Source organism: Apteryx rowi, unplaced genomic scaffold (genome assembly GCF_003343035.1).
Source record: "Apteryx rowi isolate R43461 unplaced genomic scaffold, aptRow1 scaffold_5, whole genome shotgun sequence".
In the NCBI taxonomy this organism is placed as follows: domain Eukaryota; kingdom Metazoa; phylum Chordata; class Aves; order Apterygiformes; family Apterygidae; genus Apteryx; species Apteryx rowi.
In genome coordinates this window covers 7,344,717-7,367,295 of record NW_020450760.1, presented here as the reverse complement: position 1 = coordinate 7,367,295, position 22,579 = coordinate 7,344,717, and the positions used below count along the sequence as shown (strand labels likewise).

General features: G+C 43.6%; 2 protein-coding genes across 2 annotated transcripts in view; both read left to right on the top strand.

The window, feature by feature from the left end:
- LOC112972670 (ras and Rab interactor 3-like) overlaps nucleotides 1–18,725 on the top strand; it is a 33,530-nt gene extending 14,805 nt beyond the window's left edge. Inside the window, exons 2-4 of the mRNA XM_026079528.1 lie at nucleotides 6,636–6,822; nucleotides 11,313–11,427; nucleotides 18,592–18,725. Of these exons, the coding sequence (XP_025935313.1) occupies nucleotides 6,636–6,822; nucleotides 11,313–11,427; nucleotides 18,592–18,611 (322 nt within the window). The 3' untranslated portion in view covers nucleotides 18,612–18,725. The remainder of the gene's footprint in view (nucleotides 1–6,635; nucleotides 6,823–11,312; nucleotides 11,428–18,591) is intronic.
- Nucleotides 1–22,579, top strand: part of LOC112972648 (ras and Rab interactor 3-like) — a 178,850-nt gene that overhangs the window by 118,622 nt on the left and 37,649 nt on the right. The window contains exons 20-22 of the mRNA XM_026079456.1: nucleotides 6,636–6,822; nucleotides 11,313–11,427; nucleotides 14,051–14,106. Of these exons, the coding sequence (XP_025935241.1) occupies nucleotides 6,636–6,822; nucleotides 11,313–11,427; nucleotides 14,051–14,106 (358 nt within the window). The remainder of the gene's footprint in view (nucleotides 1–6,635; nucleotides 6,823–11,312; nucleotides 11,428–14,050; nucleotides 14,107–22,579) is intronic.

The following is a 22,579-nucleotide window of genomic DNA, read 5'->3' as shown; positions in this document are numbered from 1 at the left end:
CACCTTTTGGTAGCTGGAACAGCCGCTGCCTTGACTATTAAGCATGGTGCGTTACAGGCTGAACTGAAAGACCTGGGCACACAGGGCATCACTTGCAGATCAAAGACCAAACAGACTAAGAGTGGACATGAACACTGGAGGAGAAACAAGGAAAGCAGTGAGCAAGAGGAAGTGCTCAGCCAACCGCAGGTTGTCCGCAGACCACAGTTCGAGAAGCACTAGACTACTTCCTGACTTGCATGTACATCACCAAGGTAGACCAATAAGGCAAATGTTCTGCAAGGTAGGTAGGACTACTGAACAGGCAGGTCTCTTTAATGGGACACACTGAATTAGTCCATCATGTTACCTCCATTATCCAATTTACATTCAGTTCTTTTCTGTCCATCTCAGAAGATTATAATGTAGGAACCTCCTCTGGCTTGCTTAACTGCATAGATCTTTTTTCTCTCCTTTTGCCCATCAGGCCTCAAGAAAATTTTTGTTTTATTTCTAAGTAAAGGGTGGTGAATCTCTGAAGACCTCAAGGACTTTCTTCTCTCTTTGCTTTTTGAGTATTTCACTGTGTTTTTTTTTCTTTTTGTTGGTTAGGTTTTTGTCAAATCTCTTGGCTGTAATATGAAAAAAGCATTCATTAAAGTCTGAATTTACTGTGAAGCAGTGTTAACATTGGCGGACAACCTTAGCTGTTGTGCTATGGTTTTTTCAGTGTGTCTCTTTGTTGCCTTCCCACTTTGTTAATACTCTGTTTTATGATGAAATGACTCAAGAAGTTTATGGATCATAGGACTATCTCTCTAGCTAGATTGGGTGCAGTACTTCAGTTCCACCAGCTGTTTGAAGAAAATAATGAGAGTTGAGCAAGATAACCCAAGCCAGGTCTAGAAATTAAATGAATCCCTCCTCTCCATTTTGGATTAGTTGATCAGAACTGACCAGAGGGACAAAGATGGGCTGGTTTATGGGAATGAAGAGAAGGCATTGAGATATGACCACATCTAAGATGGAAGCAAAAGGAAGCTTGATGTACTCTAGATTGGGCACTGCATAACTTCCCTCCCAGCAAACTGAAAGTAACAGCACATGAATTCACAAGTGTCAGAACAAATATTTTTGATCAGTCTATCTAATTAGAAGTGATACYAAAACAAGAAAAGCACAGGTAGCTATTATGGAGAGTGGGTCTATCCAATGAAACCTTATTGCCACTTTTTCTGCTGTTACCCATGTAACTTTGGTAATTCCTTCTCCAGTGTGCTAGGTTCAGAGCTTCATGCTCTTTTCAGCATGAAATTCAATATGAAAAAAGGGATACAATGATTCGTACTGGCAGTAGGGCAGAGTCCTGCAACTGAGTCTTAACTGGATTGGTTGTAACACCTGATGTGACCAGGGCTGAGAATTTTCTCTCAGTATTTTCAATTGTGTAGTCTCAGCAACATCATCTGATCCCTTACTTCCAACTCTCTCTTTCAGTTACAGGAATTACCAGCATTGTCCATCTATTTCCACCAGGACTGATGTGTCAGCTTCAGCAGCTTCTAGCTTTTTCTCCTGCTGCAGCTCTCATGCTCCTTGTAAACTGTGTTGCTGTGCTTGAAAGGTTTCCATACATGTGAGATTCCTTCCACACAAGGTGGCTTGTCCTGAATTGTATCTCTTCAGGTACTGGGTGGCTTTGGTGCAGAGAGTTGCTCTTCACCTAGCATATGGAGTTTGTGGCCACTTGTCCCTCTTTTTCCCTCAATAACAAGGCAGCCAGCAAACATTTTAAGACTTGTGATGCTGCTCAGCTACAAATGTAAATACCTCAGAGTATCTTTACTTAAGGACAGCACAGCAAACCCTTGCTCTTGCTCTCTCTTAATGTCTTTTAGGATCCCAGGAGAGAATTATAAGCCATTAAGTGTAATAATAAAAAACTAGTTCCTAATTTTTACACCTGGTTTACTTAAACAAAGCTAAGGCCCTCAGTCTTTACCAGCAGGTGTGTCACAGAGCATTTGGTTTCTGATTCAAGATTCAGATTTAATAACACCTGATGCACCTTCTCAGATCTGTCTGGGTGACAAGCAGGAACTGTAAATGTGCAGGAGTAAAGAGGATGGTGGAGTGAGCGCTACTGATGGCTGCTTGCAGGAGCTGGAGCTGTTCATCACAGATCTCTGGGGCTAACATGGATGGAAACTCTCACCTAGCTCATCTGACAGTCTCCTCTGCTATTGCACACACTTTCCGTGTGTCTCAGCTGCCTCTGGGGAGTTCAGAGTGACCAAGCCTGTATAACATGCAACCAGGAAACCCCTGGTATCTGCAAGTGTGTGACAATATTTCTAAAGGCCCTTGCAAAATTATGCCTAAGCCTGCATGAAGTCTAGTGGATTACAACCCCTTGTAGTACTCATGATTTCTGGGAATATTCAGCTGGCAAGTGTGGCTCCTTGTTTGTAAAGAAATGAGTTATGGTGGTTATATTACTTCAGTGCGCAGTCACTGTGCAATAATTCAAATCACCATTGTCATTATTATTACTTCCAACCAAGCACCTGATACCTTCTGCCAAATTGGTGCAGGTGTGTAAACGTAATCACTATGCAATTAATTGATCTGTTGTGCCAATCAGCATGCAACACGTAGGCACCCTGCATCCCAACTGAGTTCAATTTAGCAGAGTAGCTGCAAGATTTAATCCTGCTTTGCAGTAAGAACTTAATACAAAAATGAGGAGCAGGCAGCTTTAGGTCTGGCTTTACATTGCACATAGCAAAAATGAGCCTTTATTAGTCAAAGGGCTTTGTAAGCCTGTGGAAGAAGGAGGAAAGATTTGGCCAGACAGCATGTTATTTCTGAAAACTGTGGACTTAAAAAACATCCAGTGCATGAATTCTGAGCAAGCAAAATAGCAAAGGCYGGCTGCTCACTGTGAAGGCCCCGTTAAATCCTTGCAATTAGCAGCGCAGCAAGAACCTGGGGGCTGCCTGCGCTCCCTCCTCTCTGTGCAGCAAACAGCAGAATTTGCTATGGAGCCAGATTAAATTGCTGGATTAAGCACTCCCACAGCCTGGCATCTGGACTTCTGTGACAGCTGTGCCCAGGAAAGAAGTCAAGTATGGGGACCATAGACTGTGTCAATTGCTGTGTCATGGGTTGCRGCATTACAGCTGGAAAAGGTCTGTTAGGTCATTCACTCCCATTTCTTTACCAGCACAGGATTTGACTCAACAAAGTGTTTTTTAATGCTCTAAACATGCCATTTTAAGAGATTTGAGCAATGCAGTTTTCTCCCTCTTCTCTTGGGAACTTATCCATCATCAGTTATAACTTGCTGTCAGGAAGCATCTAGCCTAAAATTCCCCTATTTTAATATGATTCCATTAATAATTCCCCTTGGCTCTCCTTTTTAACTCAACCTCCCCTTTTTCTGGGCTGCCTCTTCCTCCATCTGTACAGGTATGGGCTGCTTAGTTCCTCCTTGGCTGGGCTGGCTTTTGTGGCAGGGATACCCCATGCCAGGGCTCTCAGCCCTGAGGCTGGCTGGGTTCCTTTTCTGCCAAAAAAACCCCACCCACGGCCCTTAATTATCTGCACTGAACCCCCCCACACTCAAATCATGACATTTTTCCATTAAAACAAATATTTTCAGACTCTTCAACTATTTTATGTCTAAATTTGGAACAATTTTCCATTTTGCTTCCACTCTTCAAAGGTTCCTGTCATTGCTGTATCAAGCCTGCCATGCCCACGTCACACTGGGCCAGGCGTTCACCTCCGGCTCCAAGTAACTTTGTATTCTTTCCTTGGCCTTGTTGATACCTGTGTTTCTCCCAGATGATGGGATTCCTGAGCATCGTTGCTTTGCTGGCCCTTTTCTTTCCCCGTTAGATAACTAATGGGTGACAAAGTTCAGTGTCAGCGTAGCAAGTACAGCAGGATCTGCAATGCCTCTCGCCTTCTGGTGCCCCAGCAAGGCATTACCAGCACTGACCTCCTTTTGATCAAGGTCTCACACATCATTGGCAAAATCAGATTCATGCTTGTGTGACTAATTTGGGGAATAGGTTTTTGCTAACAGTGTTATGGGATATTTTATTATAACTCACCTTTCTTCTCCTTCAGCTCATTACTTCTTTCTCATTACTGTGTATGAAATGTTGCCATCTAGCAAATGCTTTCCATTCTTACAATTACTAGGCATTTCTTTTAGTTTTACTGTAAAGAAAGAGAGACTGAGGGATGAATCATATTAACTTCCAAAAGCTGTCCTCCACTCTATTTTACTTTATATTTTTGTTCAAATGATATTACTTAAAAATCTTTATGCTATTGTATATAAAAGATATTTCCTCACTTATGTGACAAACTAGGCTTTTATCCCAACTGAAAAGGAAGCATTTCACTTATTTCTCTTGGCCTTTTCTAGCACAGTTCTCCCATTGCTATTGTCTTGGCTATGACAATGAAAATGGATTGATTAGAATCAAGTTTCTGTGGACTAATATCCTGAATCAGCAAGTGGGATTGCAGGGGCATGTATATTTTCTACAGAAGGATTCTCTATGGGAATTGCAAAATAAAAAATTCTATTAAAAAAAAATCTCACTGTTGGTTTGGGGATTAAAAGACTATTTTTGTAAAAACTAGCTTTTGGGATAAGTATGCTGTGTTAGACTAGGCCTTTGAAGGGACTCTCCCTCAGAAGTTTAAATCTGACCTTATTTGAAATGTACATACTTGAAGATCTATATCTTAAAAAAAATGGGGAAAAAAAAGACTTAAAATAACACCAAATCAAAAGCAAGAGTCCTGCTCATTTCAACTTGGACATCTAAATGGCAAAACTGATAAATAAAAATGTATTCTTATATGTTCTCCTATATTTTCTTCATTTTTAAAGTATCTTTTAAAAACAGTTAATCAAATGGATCACAAGACAGTCCCCTGTCTCTACAACCTGATCTAGCAGAGCCCTTAAGCACTGACCTTTCAGCACAAATAGTTCCGCTGACTGCACTATATAAATACATTTTTGAACTAGCGCCACAGCCAGAAACCAACATTTCATTCCATTCTGCCATTAGACTGCAGGGACTAAAAATAAATAGAATTAGCTCTTTCCTTCTCTGATCAGGACAGGAATCTAAAAGGGAGCATGTCCCAGGTCTTTAATATTCTCAACAGCATAATTTCAATATTCTTACCTCTCCTACATAGCTAAGTATATGCTCTGAGGAATAAGGTGCAGCTGGCTATTACTAGCACATGGTGTCACAGGACAGCTCCTCTCTTGTCACTCAGCAGCTCCCATGCAGCCTTCTGGAGCTTCCAATTATGTCTGCAGGCCTGGGCAAAATGGCAAATGTTGCAGGAAAAAAAGGAAAATCAAGACTTCTTTTCCTTCCTTCCCAAGCTCCCTCTAGTGTTTATCCATGAGCTTCCTGTGCTCCCTCCCATTCTCTCTTGGGCTGGCAGAGCGAAAGGGGTCACTGTGTTTATGTCCTTTGGGGCTTGTCCTGCAGGATGGCACAGGTCACGCTGAGCAACCTACAGGGGTTTGGACCCTGAATTACTCTTCTGTTGCAGATCAGCCTTTGAGAGCAAGTGAAATTGTCTGTTCTGTAGTGGATAAATTGCTGTTGAAGGCATCCTAAGCACATCCTCCTCCTCCCATACTTTGTGACACTGATATTAATGAAGGTGGAGGATTTCCCCCATCCTCATCAGCCCTGGCTTCTCTGGGTGCTGGGGCAGAGCGTGGAACACCAGGCTTTGCAACAACCAGCTGCTACTATCAGCACAGACTCATCAGTGGAGTTGGGGAGCACTCAGGGTTATTCTTGAATAGTGGGATGTCTTAGTCTGCTTAGTCTTCTTAGTCTGCTTTTTGCAGGCTACCTAAGGGGACCCTAGCTGGGTGCAGAAGGASGCTGCCAAAAAATCAGAGCATCTGAAGGTGCCTCTGGCTACTATTGGCAGATGTCTTCCAAGAGTCTCTGAGAGCAGGACAAGATACTGTACTGGTGCTTCATCACAGCTCCTGAGTGATTAGAGAAATGCTGACAGTGGCACAGAGACAGGATGAGCTGCAGGCTGTATGGCCCCTGCAGACTTTAAACAGATGCTGTGGCTCAGGATGTTTGTATTCCTGACTGTTAGTTAGACCCTGGGGCCCAGTTCCCCCACTGCACAGCACCCTCCAATTGCACCCTTTGCAGCCACAAAACATTACGCTTATCCTTTGGCTGGAGGATGGGAGCCCAGGGACTGACACACTCTACCCTCTACTAGTATTGCGAGCTGCTTCTTTGTGTACCTCTGTTTCTGGATGCCCACACTCAGGAAAGGTAGGTAGAATGAGCTCAAATTGACAAACCTCGGTGCAAAATACCCTGTAAGCTTGTGGTCTGAAACCCAGGCATGCATCAGCAGCATGAGCCCATATTCCTTAGGAAGGGGTTATGCATCTCCCGGGGGCCTGTACACACACCATTGTGTGCACAGGCCACTCATGAAGCTTTTGTGGTGTGTAAGTGCCTCTGCGTGTGGCTGCACGTTTGCATTTACAATCCTTCCCCCCCCACCCCCAAAGTTATCCATCCACACTTCTGCTTACAAGGGACTCTGTTGTTGTGTTTCAGCCCAATCAACGACCCTGGCAAAGAGGGAAAAGAGACACAGCTCTGCCAGGCCATTGCCCTGCGAAACTGCCTCCCACTTCCAGGAATCAGCATCCTTGATAAACTCATCAAAACCTGCCCTGTCTGGCTTCAGCTGAACATGAACCAAGAAAGGGCTGGGGCAATACTTGGCAAAGAAACAGCAGGGGTAAGTCCAAAGCAGCTTCAGTTCAGACAGCCACGCTTCTTCTCCTTGGTGGAGCTGATTAGGAGAGCAGTGCTTTTTTTCCTGTGGAATCAGAAATATTTAGTAGACTCTGCTTTTTGTTTCCACTACTATTTGATGCTTTAGCTACTCACACAGGTGCAAAACAGACATTATGGTTTTTTATGAGCAAGACAGTCTGCCCCTTTGTTTTTATATAGTTAGTAATTTCAGGAGAGTTGCCTTCCCATCCATTTCAAAACCAGGTACCACTGCCCTGTTTCTTCTGGGCTTTCAGATCTTTGCAGACACCTTGTCCTGTAGCCTCCTGCAGTATTTTCCCATAGCTCTGCACACATTTTATTTCAAGCAAGAAATTTTAGAACTGAATGGTCTAAAAAAAAGGGAAAAAGCTTTAGCTTGCAGAAGGGAATGTTTCATAGTCAAGGGTGTATGTGGATTAAATAAGGCCATACTCTTCTCCAAGGTGCGGAGATTTTTAGAGGTAACGGCCTGGCACAAGGTGGGTACAAAGAGGTGGTGTTCAGTTGTTCCCCACTAACTTCTGTCTCTTATCTAGGCACAGGGATTAACTCTGGAGGGAGCACAGGAGGACCCTGGATGCTCACACGTAGCCCAGCTTCAGGGATTTACAGGGGAGCGTGAAGAGCTTTCCTTGCATTGCTTTGAAGCAATCAGTAGGGTGGGAGATCTTAAAGTGGTCTAGTGGATGAGAGCATCACAGATGAGCAGAGCGGAGAGACTATTCTTAGCTGTTAGGCTAGGCTGAGGAATAGCATTGGCAGGGTTTATATGTTGACTATTCTAATCTGGAGTAATAAAACTGGTTCCTGAAGAAAAGGCCCTGAAATCCTGGGAGTAGTTGGGAATAGCTTTCATTGTAGTAGCTGGTAGCTAGTCCCTGTGGGCTGAGTGTCAGAAAATGGTAGTCTTGTGCAAAGTTCGGAGCTTGCTTATGAAGGACTGCTCTGTAGAAAAGGGAGTTCTCCATTCTTCAGGTGTTGGTAAAGAGGCATGGTAAGGGATAGGTGTCCTAGTCAGGTTTGTGGAGGGCAAATGAACTGAGCTGAGGAGGTGTGGACCTGCCCTTTTGCTAATTTATGAAAAAAATCTGTGACAGGGCTAATATCTAGCATGAACTGAACGACAACCTCTAGTGGGATTCTGCCATCCCAATTAACTGCCCGCAATATAGACATCTGCTCTTGAGTGAGGCAGCTGGACCACCTCTGTTGATGATGGAGAGTCACCATGGTAGTGTAACACAATTCACCTCGCCCTAAACCAGACTTCTCAAATAGGCTGAACAAATTATGCTTGAGAAGTCTTTATTTTTCTGTGCTGTCTATAAAGGGAGACCTGAATGACTGTCTTTATAGCTGTGCATGGCCCTGAGGCTCCTCTGCTGTTAGCTAGTCCTTGCTGGCAGGGCTGGTCTGCATCTCTGAGCAGTTATGGCAATAAATCGTGCCTCTGTTCCTCCTGCTCACACCTTTCTCGGGCACTCTCTTCAACTGCAGCACTAAGTAGGCAGCAGAAGAGCTTGCATGTCAGAGGTATCCCACGGCAAGGGCAGGCTGCCAGCTGCGGCGGGAAGCACATGCTGATGCCCTAGGTGCTGGGTTTGCCTGCTCTCCCACTTTCTAGAACTCACCCAAAGCTGAACCAGCTCCAGACCTCTCCCATCACTGGTTATGATGGCAGAGACTCATTTGTCTACCAGTCCTGACCCAGGAAGTAGGGTTAGGTACAGCTCAGAAAACCCATCTCCCTCTCATCTTAACAGCCATGGCCCAATTTTAGCTTCTGGAGCCAGGGAAACCAGTCTTGCTCATCAGAAAACAGAAGTGACTCATTTCCAGGTTTCACTTCTCTCCTTGTTCAAATTTAATTTCAAAGGAAACACTTGACCAATGCAATGTAAGATAGTGCTGTCTAAGGCCCAAAGGTCACAGTAGCCTCTTGAGGTAGGTTACAGGGACCATTCTGTTATGTAGGTGGTAGGATCTGAGGCAGAGAGAGCTTGTAGGGCTTTTTCCTGCCTGCAGATTCCTTCTCTTACATAGAAAGCTGSGACTGCCCTGTATTGGAAATAGGCCTATTTTGGGCATGCACCCCTTTGCCATGCATTTATATCCCATTTGGATTTTCTCTGCACTTCAAGTGAATCTGAGCCCATGGGGGCTCAGTTTCCTACTAATGGCCAAGGCCAAGGCCATGGCACTGTGTCAGATTGCAAGGCTGCCCCAAAGCTGTGTTTTTAGCATGGTTGCTTCAAAGGGGCACAAGATGTTCTTATGGTTGGGAGTCATGCAGAGAAAGACCCTGGCTTCTAGGCAGACTCTTTTTAATTCCTCTGCCTGAGAAATCAAAGTTTTCTTGGTAGATTTCCACTGCATAATAATTGATAAATCATTTTAGCAACTCACACGTCTCCTTTCCAGTATTAATTTCCAGTCTCTAGAATTAGCCCAATTTTTAATTCAGTTTTTATAAAAATGCCTTGATTCTCTCCAGCCAAAAGCTGCTATCAAAGAAGATATAAGTGTAAAGATTACTTTGTCTTTGTATCTGCAGCTTCAAGGTGCAAGCTAAAAATATCCTTGACAATGAGCTGTAATTAGAAACACTCTTGGCAGCTCACACAATGCAAAGAATGATGAGATTTCTTTTCTTTTCTTCTTTCTTTTCTTTTTTCTTTTTCTTCTTACTTTTCTCTCTCTCTCTCTCTTTTTTTTTTTTCTTGTACTGGCTCCATTGGTGGGAACCAATGGTTCCAGCAGTTCCRCTGGTTCCAATGAAAGGCTCAGGGGGGATCTTATCAATGTGTATGAGTTCCTGGGTATGTGTCCGATGGGAGAGAGTAAAGCAGACAGAGCCAAACTCTTCTCCGTGGTACCCAGTGAAAAGACAAGAGGCAATGGGCACAAATTGAAATACAAGAAATTCCATTTAAACATAAGAAAAAAAAATTTACTGTAAGGAAGGGCAGTTATACCTTGGAACAGGTTACCAAGGTGAAGTCTCCATTCCTGGAGACATCCAAAACCTGACTGGACACGGACCTGAGCAAACTGCTCTAGGTGACTGTGCTTTGAGCAAAGGGGTTGGGCTAGATGATCTCCAGAGGTTCTTTCCAACCTCTACTGATCTGTGATTCTGGGACCAGTCAMTACACTTGAGGGCAAGGCTGCCATCCAGAATGACATAAACAGGCTGGAGGGATGGAGCTGACAGGAACCTTATGAAATTCAGCAAGGACAATTGCAAAATCCTGCCCCTGTGCAGAAAGAGCCCCTGGCAGTGTTACATGCTCGGTGCTGCCTGTCTGGGACAGCTCTGCGGAAAAGGCCCTGGGGAGCTAGTGGGCAGTGAGCTGAGAGTGGGCCAGCCATGCGCCCTAGGAGCAATGAGGACCAGCAGAACCCTGAACTGTATGAGCAGGRGCACAGGCAGGAGATCGAGAGAAGTGGTTATCCCCCTTTATTCAGCACTTGTTAGATCAGACCACAATGACACTTTATGGCCAGTTCTGGGCTATCTTGTACAGGAAAGACATTGACAAATGGAATCAAGTTCAGCAGAGGCCACCAGGATGGTTGGGGGCTGGAGCAGTTGCCCTCTGAGGAGAGACTGAGGGATCAGGGCTTGTTCAGCTGGGAGGAGAGACTTCTTTGGGGGGCCTCGCAACAGCCCCCCAGTACTTACAGGCAGGTCTTTGAGGAGATGGAGCTGGGCTCTTTGCAGTGGTGCATGGTTGGAGGGCAAGACACAGTGGGCATATATTGAAACTAGAGGGTTTCAGATTGGATACCGGAGAAAAATTCCTCCCCGTGAGGACAGGTTGCCTGGAGAGCTTGTGCCATCTCTGTTCTTGGAGGTTTTCAAGATCCAACTAGACAAAGCCCTGAGCAACCTGGCCTGATCTCATGGCTGACCCTGTTTTGAGCAGGAGCTTGGACTAGAGACCCCCTGAGGTCCCTTCCAACTTGAATTGTCCTATGGTCCTATGATAATACTCTTCTATGAGACATGCTAGCCATCAGAACCTTTTGCTATACTTTTCACTCTTGCATATTTCAGTCCTTTGCCTCTACAAGCACAGGTAAGTCACTCGCTTTCAGTTGAGACATTCTAGGGTGAACTCTGCTTGATTTAGGGCATTTCTGTGAGGGGCATCACTTGACAAATTGTGAGTGCAGCTTCATACTGATCAGTTAGTGAAATGGTTTGCCTTAGGCTTGAGTGGGACATCACCAATGCATAGAAATTTTACTGGTTCCTTGGCTGGCCTGAATTTCACCCAGAGAGAATGTCCCTTTAGTCGTTATTTGACCAAGTGGAATGAAGCTAAAATAAGATCATTTAAAAGTGGAGTGAACTGATAAAGAACTTCACTGTGAGTAACCTAAATAAAGTTCAGAAGCTCATGTAATTTAGCTAAGCTCCTGATTCCTTTTCTCTTTGTTCAGATATTCTTGGTTAGGAAAGAAGGTAATGTGAACAACATGGTCCTTGCAGTCCGCCTGCCAGCCCAAAATGAGGCTCCTGACGTGCTGGAGTACAATATTAAAGAAGAAAAATCAAGTAAGCTCTCTACAAGCTTTTTTCTCTTGTTCTGATTATTATATAGACTCCTTTTTTGATCACCAAGTACATATGTAATCTTGCTTGAAATGAGACTGTTCCTCTGGTGACTGGCAGCAGATCTTGATTCTACAGCATAGTTTGGTTAATATTTCCTGCAGTTGCTTTACCTCAGTTCCCCCATGGTTCTGCACCTTCCATTATAATTTGCAGACATGCAGTAATTACAAACCTTTTGCAGCAAATTTATGTGTCAAGATTAAGAAAACAAGGGGGTAAGGGTTAGTTGCAGGATGTGGAAAATTTTTTCTTTATTTATTTTAAGTTGATCTACAACTTAGGTTTTGCATGGTGGTGAATTGCTTTTTGATGAATTGAGTTTTCCTTTGGGGCTAAAATTTGAAAGATTGAACCTTGTCCTCCTGAAAATGTCATTTATAGAAATGTCACTGCTTGGGTTGCATCCTGTGCATAAAATCTGGTTCCTTAGAGTACAGGCAAAGTAAAATATGGTACAAAAATTTCAGTGTGAGTTAGCCTAACTAGAAAGATTTTGTGCCATGTTTCTCAAGCTAATTTTCTTGCTATTTCTCATTTGTCACTAACTTAACATAAAGCGTGTGTCCAGAGGTGTGGCTTTCTGATAGGAACAGGAATTAAATCAGTTTACACCATATTCATACAAGCTGCAAAATAAGTGGAGCGGGGTAATTAAAAATTAGCTCTTCTTCAAAAAAAAGAGAACTGCCATCACATGTGTGGTGATTCCTGCAGCCATGAAGAYGGTGCATTCCTATCATGTATATTCACATTATTTTTAGCTTGAGTTCTGTCACTGCTGAGCTGTAGATAGCATCTCAGTTCTCCATGCTGCAGTAATTGACAGTAACACAGTGGGCCAACCAGGATCRTGCTTTTGCTTCCTTCCTCATTTAGGGTAAGTAGCCTGGCTTTTGAATTTAGGGGAAACTGAATGAATTCTTGTTAGTAAAGCCAAAGGACTATATCTGTTGAAGGTGGAGATGGTAAAAATTTGGTGTCTCAGAGAAATCTAAAACATTAGTTTTGATTTATTGTCTCTCTCCATAACTCCAACTCCTTTCTAAACTTTCTTAGGAAAGAAAATTATATGTTGTCAGAATACCTTAGGAGATTTTAAACTAAAATCGGAGTTGCTTTGTTAAATACTGTGGTAAATTTGGATTGCCTTAGCTTAATAAAGTATGCTTCACTCTTCCCTGGTATACCATAAGTCTAAATTTAGGATACTTCTGAATGCATGTGCTGGGTACTGTAGACTAAAGATGTTTTCTTGCTAGGGAATGCATGTTTATTGAAAATGCAGTGTTATGCCTTCTGAAAGCGTGTAAAATATGTCAACTGTATAGCATGAAGACCATGATAGACTGGCAGGGTTTTTCCAGGCATCCAGTCTTTAACCTGAGAAAGTCCCTCTTTAGTTTTTCTGATCCTCCTGAAAGGAGGCTTCAGCCTCCCACTGAACATCACAGACTGGGAAGTGAATCCTCTTGATTGCTACCTCCTCTTTGAATCTGTATGAAATGGAGCAGAGCTGGTCCACCTCCAGTTTTTGAAAGGAGCGGTCATAATTCCTCTGCTGTTCAACCGTCTGAATCCCTGTCCCGGCTGTGCTGGGAACAAGAGGTTTTGGTTTTGCTGGCCTATTCCTAATATTTCCTTTCTGAGTTGATATGTAAGCAAGGATCTGCGTAATCTGCCCCCTGGAGAGTTACTTGTCCCTTTTTGATGGCTGACTCCTTCTAAAGGGTAAGAAGAAGTGGGAACAGATTCTTCTCTCTGTTACATCTGTGCAGTCCCTTAAACTCAGCAGGATGCATTTGGGTGTACGGTGAAAGATGAATTTGCTTTGACATCTATAGTTCAGATTTTACGGAAATCCTCCCTTCCAGTTAAAATTCAAGTCACAACCCATCCGAGCTTACTATTTTGGAGCACCTTGCCAACTGTTTCTTGTTGTCCTCATGGAGACCCAGCGCAGTCGCATCTTCATGGGTGACATGAGGAAGCACATGCTATTCTGTGAGGGAGACAGACTCAGTGATATGATGGCTCTGTTCCAGCTCTTACTTTTACCATATGCAGCAAGTTTTACTCCTCAACTGTTTGTAAAAAGCCAGACTCATCCCATCCTGCTTTTCAGAGGGTATGTGAGGAAGTTTTCTCCAGTATCCTAATGATGTCATGTGGGTTACTGCCCAACCTCTGAGATCCATATATGAATTGCTATTCACTGAAGCATAAAAAAGGAAGTTTCCTAGCACTGCGCCACTGAATAATAGTGGATCATATTTTTCTCTTTCTTTTCCCCATATCTGATCTGCCTTGTTGACATTTGATGAAATGTTTAGGGAAGTATAGTTTTCTGAGGGGAAGCCCTGATTTAATTGTGATTTTTTTTTTTTTTTAATCCTCAAAGAACCTGCTAGGTAAAATGTCAAGAAATCAACCTCTTACCATTTGTTCTCTAGGAGTTTTAACCTGTTTCATGAAGTAGGCCTTAAAATCATGAAATAGTAAAACAAAGAGGTTGAATTTTAAAAATTACCTTCTGGTTCTTCATCTTTGGTTGTACATCCTTTAGATATTCAGGATCTTTTGTATAGAGACAGGAAGGTTAAAGCTTGGTCCCAGCAACAGGTATGTTAAAGAACAAACAGCACATACCACATGGTTCATGAGAAAGCTGAGAAACCTGGCAACTTTTGAAGCCCTGGATCTCCATGGTTTTGCTTCTCCACCTGAAGAATTGCATACTTCCCACTCAGATACACCACAACACAGTGGAAATCTTCCAGAAAGAGGGCATGTTACAAGATTTCCTCCATTTAGAGATGTAGTCTTGGGGATATCTCTCAATCTCTCCTAAAATCTCAACTACTTTGGGTACTCTCAGTTCTGACTGATAGCAGGCCCTTACTTCTGCTTAATTTCAAACCTGAGCTGTAACCTCAAATCCTTCAAGATCTGAACACTACTTCCTTAGCTAAATTTTAGCCTGTAATTTCATTTGTTCAAATTCTCTTCTCAAATAGCAGGTCATAACCTCAGGTCCTGATTCTTCTTCCCCTTTATCTGTACAGAAAACACTCCACTGACGTCAGTGACATTGCAGCAGTATTAAAAAAGAAACAAATCTGGTGTAAATGTGCGTGGACRTGTTCATGAGATGCTGAAGTAACATATATTGAGAGTTCAATGGAAGTAGCTGAGTATGATAGATCAGTTGGTGCAGGTAGTGATAGTAATGTTTACTAGTCCTATAAACRCCAACAGTCATGAATGCTCATGCCACAGAGGTAAAGTCCTTTAATAGAAGAATGTTCTAACATCATATATTGAGTTAACTCTTCCTTTTTCTGGGAAATCTTATGAATTATAGTTGAAATGAATTTGATTTCATGAAATACATGAGCTGACTGTACACTTCTCTGGAGTTCTGCACGTATGCCTTGGTGTGCAGTGAGTAGTAACTGTTTTCCCCATTCTTCTGTACCAAGAAAAAGAGGATGCGATTCCTTTACAAATATGCAGATTGAAGGGTAAATAAGAGAAGTAACTACAATTGCACAGAATAAAGAACATGCTATTATTTTTTATAGAAATAATTATAGAACTAATTTGCCAAATCAGCCAGTACTGGATATTGAATGCTGGATGGTAAAGTGAGACCACGTAAAAACTAGACTACTTCTCTGTTACAGTAACTTTTAACAGAGGAACTACAACTGCAGCACTGAGTGGAGTCGCGCAGACTCACTCTGTGAGGGTCTCTCTAATTTATTTCCTTCTGCAACCTGCGCTCCTTSCCCTGAATTTCCAGTGTGGTCCTCCACAGAGAGGGATTCTGGAGTCTCACATACCCAAACATAATGAATTTAATTATAGTAAGCATGACCTAGCAAGGGTTTACTCATTTAGGTTCCTCATTCTGCTCCCATAWTCCTGACACATGACTTCAAGACTACCCAGGCATGGAAGTGATGCAAGGTTGGAGTCTGGATTTTTAAGGTTGAATTTAAACAGCTATTGATTATTTTTCAGTCTTTATCCATATTGACACAAACTACTGAAAATTGCTTGTTGATTCTTCTCCTAAAAAACTTATGCTGTGGCACATCTTCCTCTGRGACCTCAGTAGGTAGAGGAGGCAGGTGTTGGAGCTGTTGCTGTGGTGACCCTTGGCTGCAAAAATACATCTCCCTTGAAATCTATATTAGCTTTTTTCTCCTTGCATTTGTTAACTTTTTGTTTTCAGTACGGTTTCAGTGCCACCATTATCAGCCCCTTGCTTGTCACATTGCCCTCCAAGTGATTCATTATTTTCTTTTTATTCCCCATCCACTTCCTGGCTTAGCTGCTTGTGTTTTTAAACCATCTTTATCACTATTACTGTATTTCATGCCTGTTTGATAACAGGACTCTCTGTTGTGCCTACCTGCCCTGTCAAGCGTGGTGCTTCACAAGGGACAGTCACCTGCTCCTGCAGTAAAGCCCTGGGTTTATCCAGGCATTAGCTGATAATTTGTCTCCTCTCGTTCACTCGGAGCATGTAGTAAGGCCTGTCTTTCCTCAGGGTAGAAGGGCAGAGTGAACCTGAGTCCCAGGGGTCTGGCAGCTAAATGGGAGACCAAGGTCTTCTGGGGACATCCTGGTGCTCTGCTCTGGCTCTGTGTCCGTGAGGCTGCATCTCGCTGGCAGCCATGGCTTGTTCCAGAAATGTTGCCTTCCCCTCTCAGGGAAAATCCCCTCCCAAAGCAGGGGTGACTCAGTGAAAAAATAACTCAGCCTGAAAGAGGTTTTGCCTCATAAAAGCAGTGAGGTTTCAAAACACTGCTGAACTCCTTGGGCTTATATCCTAAGGGATTTGAGACCCACTGGCCTGATCCTGCAGCGGTACCTGCCTAAGGAACAGCACAAGCACCTGAGCAGCTCTCTCCTGATCCTCCAGGCCTTGCCACTGGCTTTGTTCACGTGGGGTACTCTTTCCCTGAGGTTATTCACATGTGCCTATGCTGCAGAAACACTGTCCATGCTCCTTTTTTAAACCAGACCTAACTGTGACAAATTGCTACCAGGCATAACTGTTCAGAAGCATCTCTTCCAACGCTTCAGGCAGGGCAGAGATTAGCCCCCTAAATTAATAAATGCATAGCTGTAGGAGGAGTTTGTAGTGAAGCCTTGTGTGTAATGTAGCTACTTGGTTTATTAAAGGAAAATTCTGAGACTTAAATAAAAATCATGCCTGGTTTGRCACTCCTGGCTTCTCTGGAGACAAACATTTGAAGAACTGGAGCATAATTGAGGTTTTGAAACAACCTTAACACAATTAATTAGGAAAGCCAAAATAAATTATCTCTGTGTAATACAGAAAATGTCCAGATCACAACTAATCCCACCTTTGAAAAATGAGACATGGTGCCACTGCACACTGTAGATTATACTCAATTTCTGGTTTAAGGACAGCAGCTGTATTTCAGGTTATATAGTTGGCTTGTAGYAAGGACCCACAATATACCTTGGCAGAAAAGATATAGACAATTACTGCACTCAAAAGCAGTTTAAGAGCAGTCACTGAGTAATGTTGCAGAGTTGGAAGGCTGAGAGCAAAAAGGATGTTGATAAAGAAATCCAGTGTCCTCTGCTGGTCACCTTATTTGGCCTGTCATAAAGTTAGACCCAAATGGGGAAGTTCAGGCTCGATCCAGATAAAAGATGAGTGAGACAGAGGGTTGGAATTTAGGAGAACACCATGAATCAGGTGAAACACATGGCAGCCGTTTACCTGCCTGGTTAATTTTCTAACTACTTTTACCAAAGGAAATCTGGGTTTGTCTTGAGAGTTCTTGAGAACCTGACCACTTTGTACATCCATCACTTGCTGAGCTCTGTCCATCAAGGCAGAAGAAAGTTATACTGGCTCTAGAGATGATAGCAAGAAGGCAGGCCTTGCTGGCGAGTCAAAACAGCAATTTAGGCAGGCAAAGATGTTCCTAAGCACACAGGATTTTAAGAAGGGTGAAATCAATTAGACAAGGGAAGAGAGAATTTAAGAGCTAAGCTTTCACAGTCTGCTTCCTTGCCTGAATAGTCCCAAATAGGTGCAGTCTCTAATGCCATGAAAGCCAGCTTAACTCTCAACAGCCAAACCTTTTCCTATCATCACCAAGTTACTTCAGCCACTTCCACACCTTCATTCCTCCTTCCCAAGCACAGAAGGAAGAAAAAGTGTGTGATTATAAACCATAGTCATTTGCACAGGAAAAAAGGAAATGTGCAGTGGTTTTGACTGTCCTGTAGGGATAGCAGGTAGTAATTAAACAACAGTAATCAGGCAGCAACTTTTACAGAGGGACATTAGACCAACATGGGGGTGGACTCTGTAGATCGCCTGAAAGCCTGGCTCTAAACAAAGCTGTTGGAGGCCCTGGCTTTATAGCCTGCCCAGCCTGAAGGGAGGGCCGGGAGCATGCCTTGTGCAATGACAGACCTTAGAGGCACGGGAAGCAAACTCCTCCCCTTGTCCCTGCACGGGCTGGCAGGTATGAGCAGGCGTGAGTGAGTGCTGGGCAGGACCTGGAAGAGAGGAGGCAGGCTCTCAACAGAAACCACTTGCTACAAACTCTGTGTTGGGTCAAACACCTCCAGACGCTGAGGACTTTCCTGTTGCACTTTGTTGGCACCCTGGCAAAACCTTAAGTCCTCCATGACAGTAAAAGCAGAATTCCTTCCTTTATTTTTTTAACATCTCTTTTAATATGTGTTGCTGTGGCTGAATTAGCAACTCTGAAGACCAAAGTCCTTGTTTCTGGCATGGCATGGCATGGTCAGGAGTATTTTACCACATGAGCTGCATTAAAGTACTGCACGAATGAGCTCATGGGAAAAATGTGAGGATAGCTCAGTACTGCTAATAGCTCAGTGGCCTGCTCACTATTTCGCTTCTTTAATGAGAGTGGCAAGTTGTGCAGATGACCTCTGTGATATGAGTATTTATGTGGAAGTGTTGGCAGCTCTTGCAATAGCCTCCTCGGTTTAGCAAGTCTTTTTGTTAACAGCCTGACTGCTGGAATCAGGAAGTGGAGTTAAGATAGATAGAATTTTTATTTTTCTTTTCTTTTTCAGAAAGAGAGAGAAGCTYCTAACCCTCAGAATTGCAGAGAAAAAGTTAAAGATGCAGCTCTCCTAAAGGCTCAGAAAACAGAAAATACAGGAAAAAAAGAACCCCCAATTTTTAAAATCCATTTTAATTGCTTTTACTTTTGGTCTCTTCTGAATTGGAATGAAGATGGAAAAGATGGAAATCTGTGGTACTAAATGAGGTCAGGAAGATGGAATCATTCACTTCATAGCTAAAGTGAATGAACTGACATATGTGCTAATATTCATGACACTGACTTCTAAGATGAAGCCATTTATCTGGGTAGCACTTTCAGATTTTCTTTGGAGGTAGTGCTGGAGGTTTTCAAGACATGACTGGATGTCATGTCCTGAGCAACTTGGTCTGATTTCAGAACTGACTGCTTTGAGCAGGCAGTTGGGCAAGAGACCTGCTGAGGTTCCTTCCAGCCTGAATGATCCTGTGATCCCGTGATCCCATGAGAGGGAACTAAGCAGGGAGACAAAGTCTGTCTACAGGCCTGCTCAGGGCAGATTGCAGTTCTCAGAAGGAGTCCTCAGAAGAGCAGAAAAAGCAATTCCCATTCTCTAAGACTCATGTTCTGGGAGTAATATTGCTAAGATTTACAAAGGGATGGTGGTGAAAGAGAATAAATAAAAAATAAATGTTTCCTAGGTTAGTGTTCCTCCTGTGATCTTCCCAAAGAAATATCCTTCCTGTCTTTGATAGGTATCTTGTGTATGGGGAAAGGATAGAATGTGCTCAGTCTATTTAATCAGTGCACATTTCTGGTTGAATTAACTCATCTGAGATATCTTAACATGCTTAAAAAGGCCCAGTAATGCCCCATAGCTGCAGTTTAATGCCCCTGTTTTTGCACAGGTGCTAAAGAGACTTTTCAGTTGTTTTAGGCAAATCCAATGAGTAAATGTATATCCTCTGGAGTCAACCGTTTGCTCATCAGAGACCAGGCAGAAGGGCCCATCAGCAAGTGCATTCAGTTACTTCTGTTACCACTGTGATGGCACCATAGTTCTTTTTTAAATAGTCACTGCAATCAAAACAGTTGGCCTCCTTGAATGGAAACCCTGCAGCTTTCAACATCAGAAAGAAGAATTCTTAATATTGCAAACTAAGGCATGAAAAGCAGGGTAGGACCATTTATAGCTCTGATTTCCCCTGAATAGATGAGAAGCTAAACCTGATATTACAGAGTGAAAAGATGAAGTTATTTATTTAATTTTGGTACCCCTGTGCTGCTATTCAGTGATCAAGCAGACAAAGAGGGGAATGCCATAGCAACCATGTCATGAACCACCCTGGAGACTTGTCTACTGGCCAGAAAGGTCATTAAGCATCTTCAGCTCCAGTTTGATTATAGAAGGTGATTTTACTGAATATACATAGAAGGCAAAGGCATTGGCAGACCCAGTAACTAGGGTACGGTAGTCTTGTGAGCAAACTAGATGGAAACGGATAGGGGCAGGAAGGGGCAAGGTATCTAGATGAGTTTAGGCTGTAGTTTTGTGTCTGCTTCATACTGACACTGCTGTCACAAGAAGCACTCTCGCCTGCCCGCAGCACCGGCCGCCTGTCTCCCAGCCCTCCTGCCCCTCCTGGCATCCTCCCTGCAGCGAGGGTTTACAGCCGGGAAGGAGAGAGCAGCGCCGGTGTGGGGGTGAGAAAGCGGGGGCAGGATGGGGGGGGGGGAACGCTTCTTTAGCCAGCAGTGCCACTGTGTGCTGAGTTACGTGAAATAAAGCCTAGCATGGGAAAGGAAGCGATATCAGGACAGAAGGGCGGCTGATGACGGTGGGGAAAGGTGGGTGGCAGACTGGAAGCAAAGATCTAGGGACAGAGTGAAAAAATATGGGGGGGTAGTAGGCAGCCTGAGGAGGGGATCCCATCCTGCAGTGCTGGACGACTACACAAGCCTTTGAGGTGCTCTGGGCAAAGCAGAAAGGATGTTTCCCACGGAGGCAGAAGCCCAGCAGAGCTGCCCCGATGTGCGAGGAGAAGAGCCTGCAGGCAGGTGGCAAGCGCCGTAGGGAAGGGTAGGAGGTTGGTGCAAAGCCTCTGKCAAATTGCCCAGTAGAAAACAACCCCCAAAGGCAGCCAACATGCTCTAGGCAGAGCGGCCCTGGCACCGTGCCAAGGAACCGCACCATCCCCTCCCTGCAGAACAGGGTGACTTCCTTTCCCAAGGCAGTCAGGGTCATCATGCCCATTTTATAGACTGAAAACTGAGGCACAGGGAGCTGAAGGGGCTCGACCAGGCATCCTAAACCAGTCCAGCTTTTAGGTTTCCACAACCCTGAGTCAGTACTTTATTTGCCAGGACACAGAGAGAGGCCCTTTGCCCACTGAGCACTTGGCTTTGCAACCTTAACTTACCTTGCTCAACACTACGACATCAGCATTGCTCTTCAGACTCTTCTGTATGCTTTCTGTATACCCTGACAGGTCACTCTATGCTGCAGTACCATCACAGAAGCCAATTTTTCCAGCTTACTTCAAAGGGATGTTTTCCTTGATCACTGCATGATGGAGTGTGTGATTGAGGCAAAGTAAGAACCTGTTGCCAGCTCTGGGACTGACTAGCCTGAAAAAAGCAGAAATGTGCTGGAAAAAATAATAACAGAGTTACAGAAGCCCTTGGGAGAGAAGATACCTCATCCCTTCTCTTGCCAAAAATGGTTGATTTCCCTAATTCCGTCTCAATTAAACAAATCATACATCTAAGCAGCAGAGCTTGTCAAAGACTACTTTTTTTTTCAAGGATTAGCCACCCTATGAATAGTAAAAGTTTGTGTATTTTTAGCAGTAGAGGCTGGAAAGGTTGAAGACGTAGTTAACCTTGCGCTTCAAATTTTAAGTTTAATTGCATATAGGGAGGCCTTGGGGCATACAGGCTAGTATCATATTTTCCCTGTGGTAAATTACTCCTCTTCGGTGTGGTATACGCCTTACCGTTAAGGAGAGTAGACTAACGAATATTATCTCTTAAAGCAGTTCCTGTTGCTGCCAATGGTGTGTCTGCGCTACATATCAGAAGATGTAGAGCTACCCTAGTTATCTTCAGATTAGCCTCGCTCAGACACAGATAACAATCTGCCTGCATCACCCGGCACTCAGCATGGGCTAATTTCCCCTCTTTATGTGTTTCTCATTAACGAGAAATGTCGACCTCACCTACGCAGCTTCTTGGGATCAAAAGCTTACTGTCAAGCGAGTCTGCCTGCTAGGCACAGGAGGTGGCTGGGCGGCTGTGCCCAAGCCCCAGCGTCTGGCTCAAGGTGTGCAATTTTCCTGCTGCTTTCTGCTGTACTGGATCTCATCGGCCTCCACAGGTGGTGCAAGGTCAAAGGCCATCTCTACATGGGATTTTATAAGGATGCAAGAGACATTATCATTTTCTGGCCCAGAGACCATGGTTTGATTGGAACTGGAGGCTGAATGTTTTCTAGCCTCTTTCTAAGAATGTCTAATTTAGACATCTTTCCACTGTTAGTCAGCCTGTCTGTGACATGGATGAGTTCTCCCTTATTCCCATTGTTATTAACCCTGAAAATTCGCTTTGTTTCAAGGAGTTCCCACTCAGGAGACTCCTCTAAAGTAGAAGCCCAGAGTCTTGGTTTGGCAAGAACAGCAACCAAGACCTTGTGGTGTATTGTAAAACAAGGTATGAGGACACATTTTATAACCTGTTGTGCAAGTTCACCGTTACTCCTCTAAATGCAAGAGCGCACAAGCAAAGCAGAAAGTCTCACCAAGTGCATTTGAACCGAGTTCCACATCGCTTTGATGCACTGCTTATTTTAAACATAAAGCCCTTGTGCAGCTGCTTTTTCAAGATGTAACACCGCCAGGTTTCTTTGTGGTTTACATGTTGTTTTGGAAACATTCTGTTGCTTATAGTGGGTTTTTTTCTTTTTTCTTTTTTTGTTAACTCTCATCCTGCAGAGTTACCTCCCCTCTCTCCATACAAACATT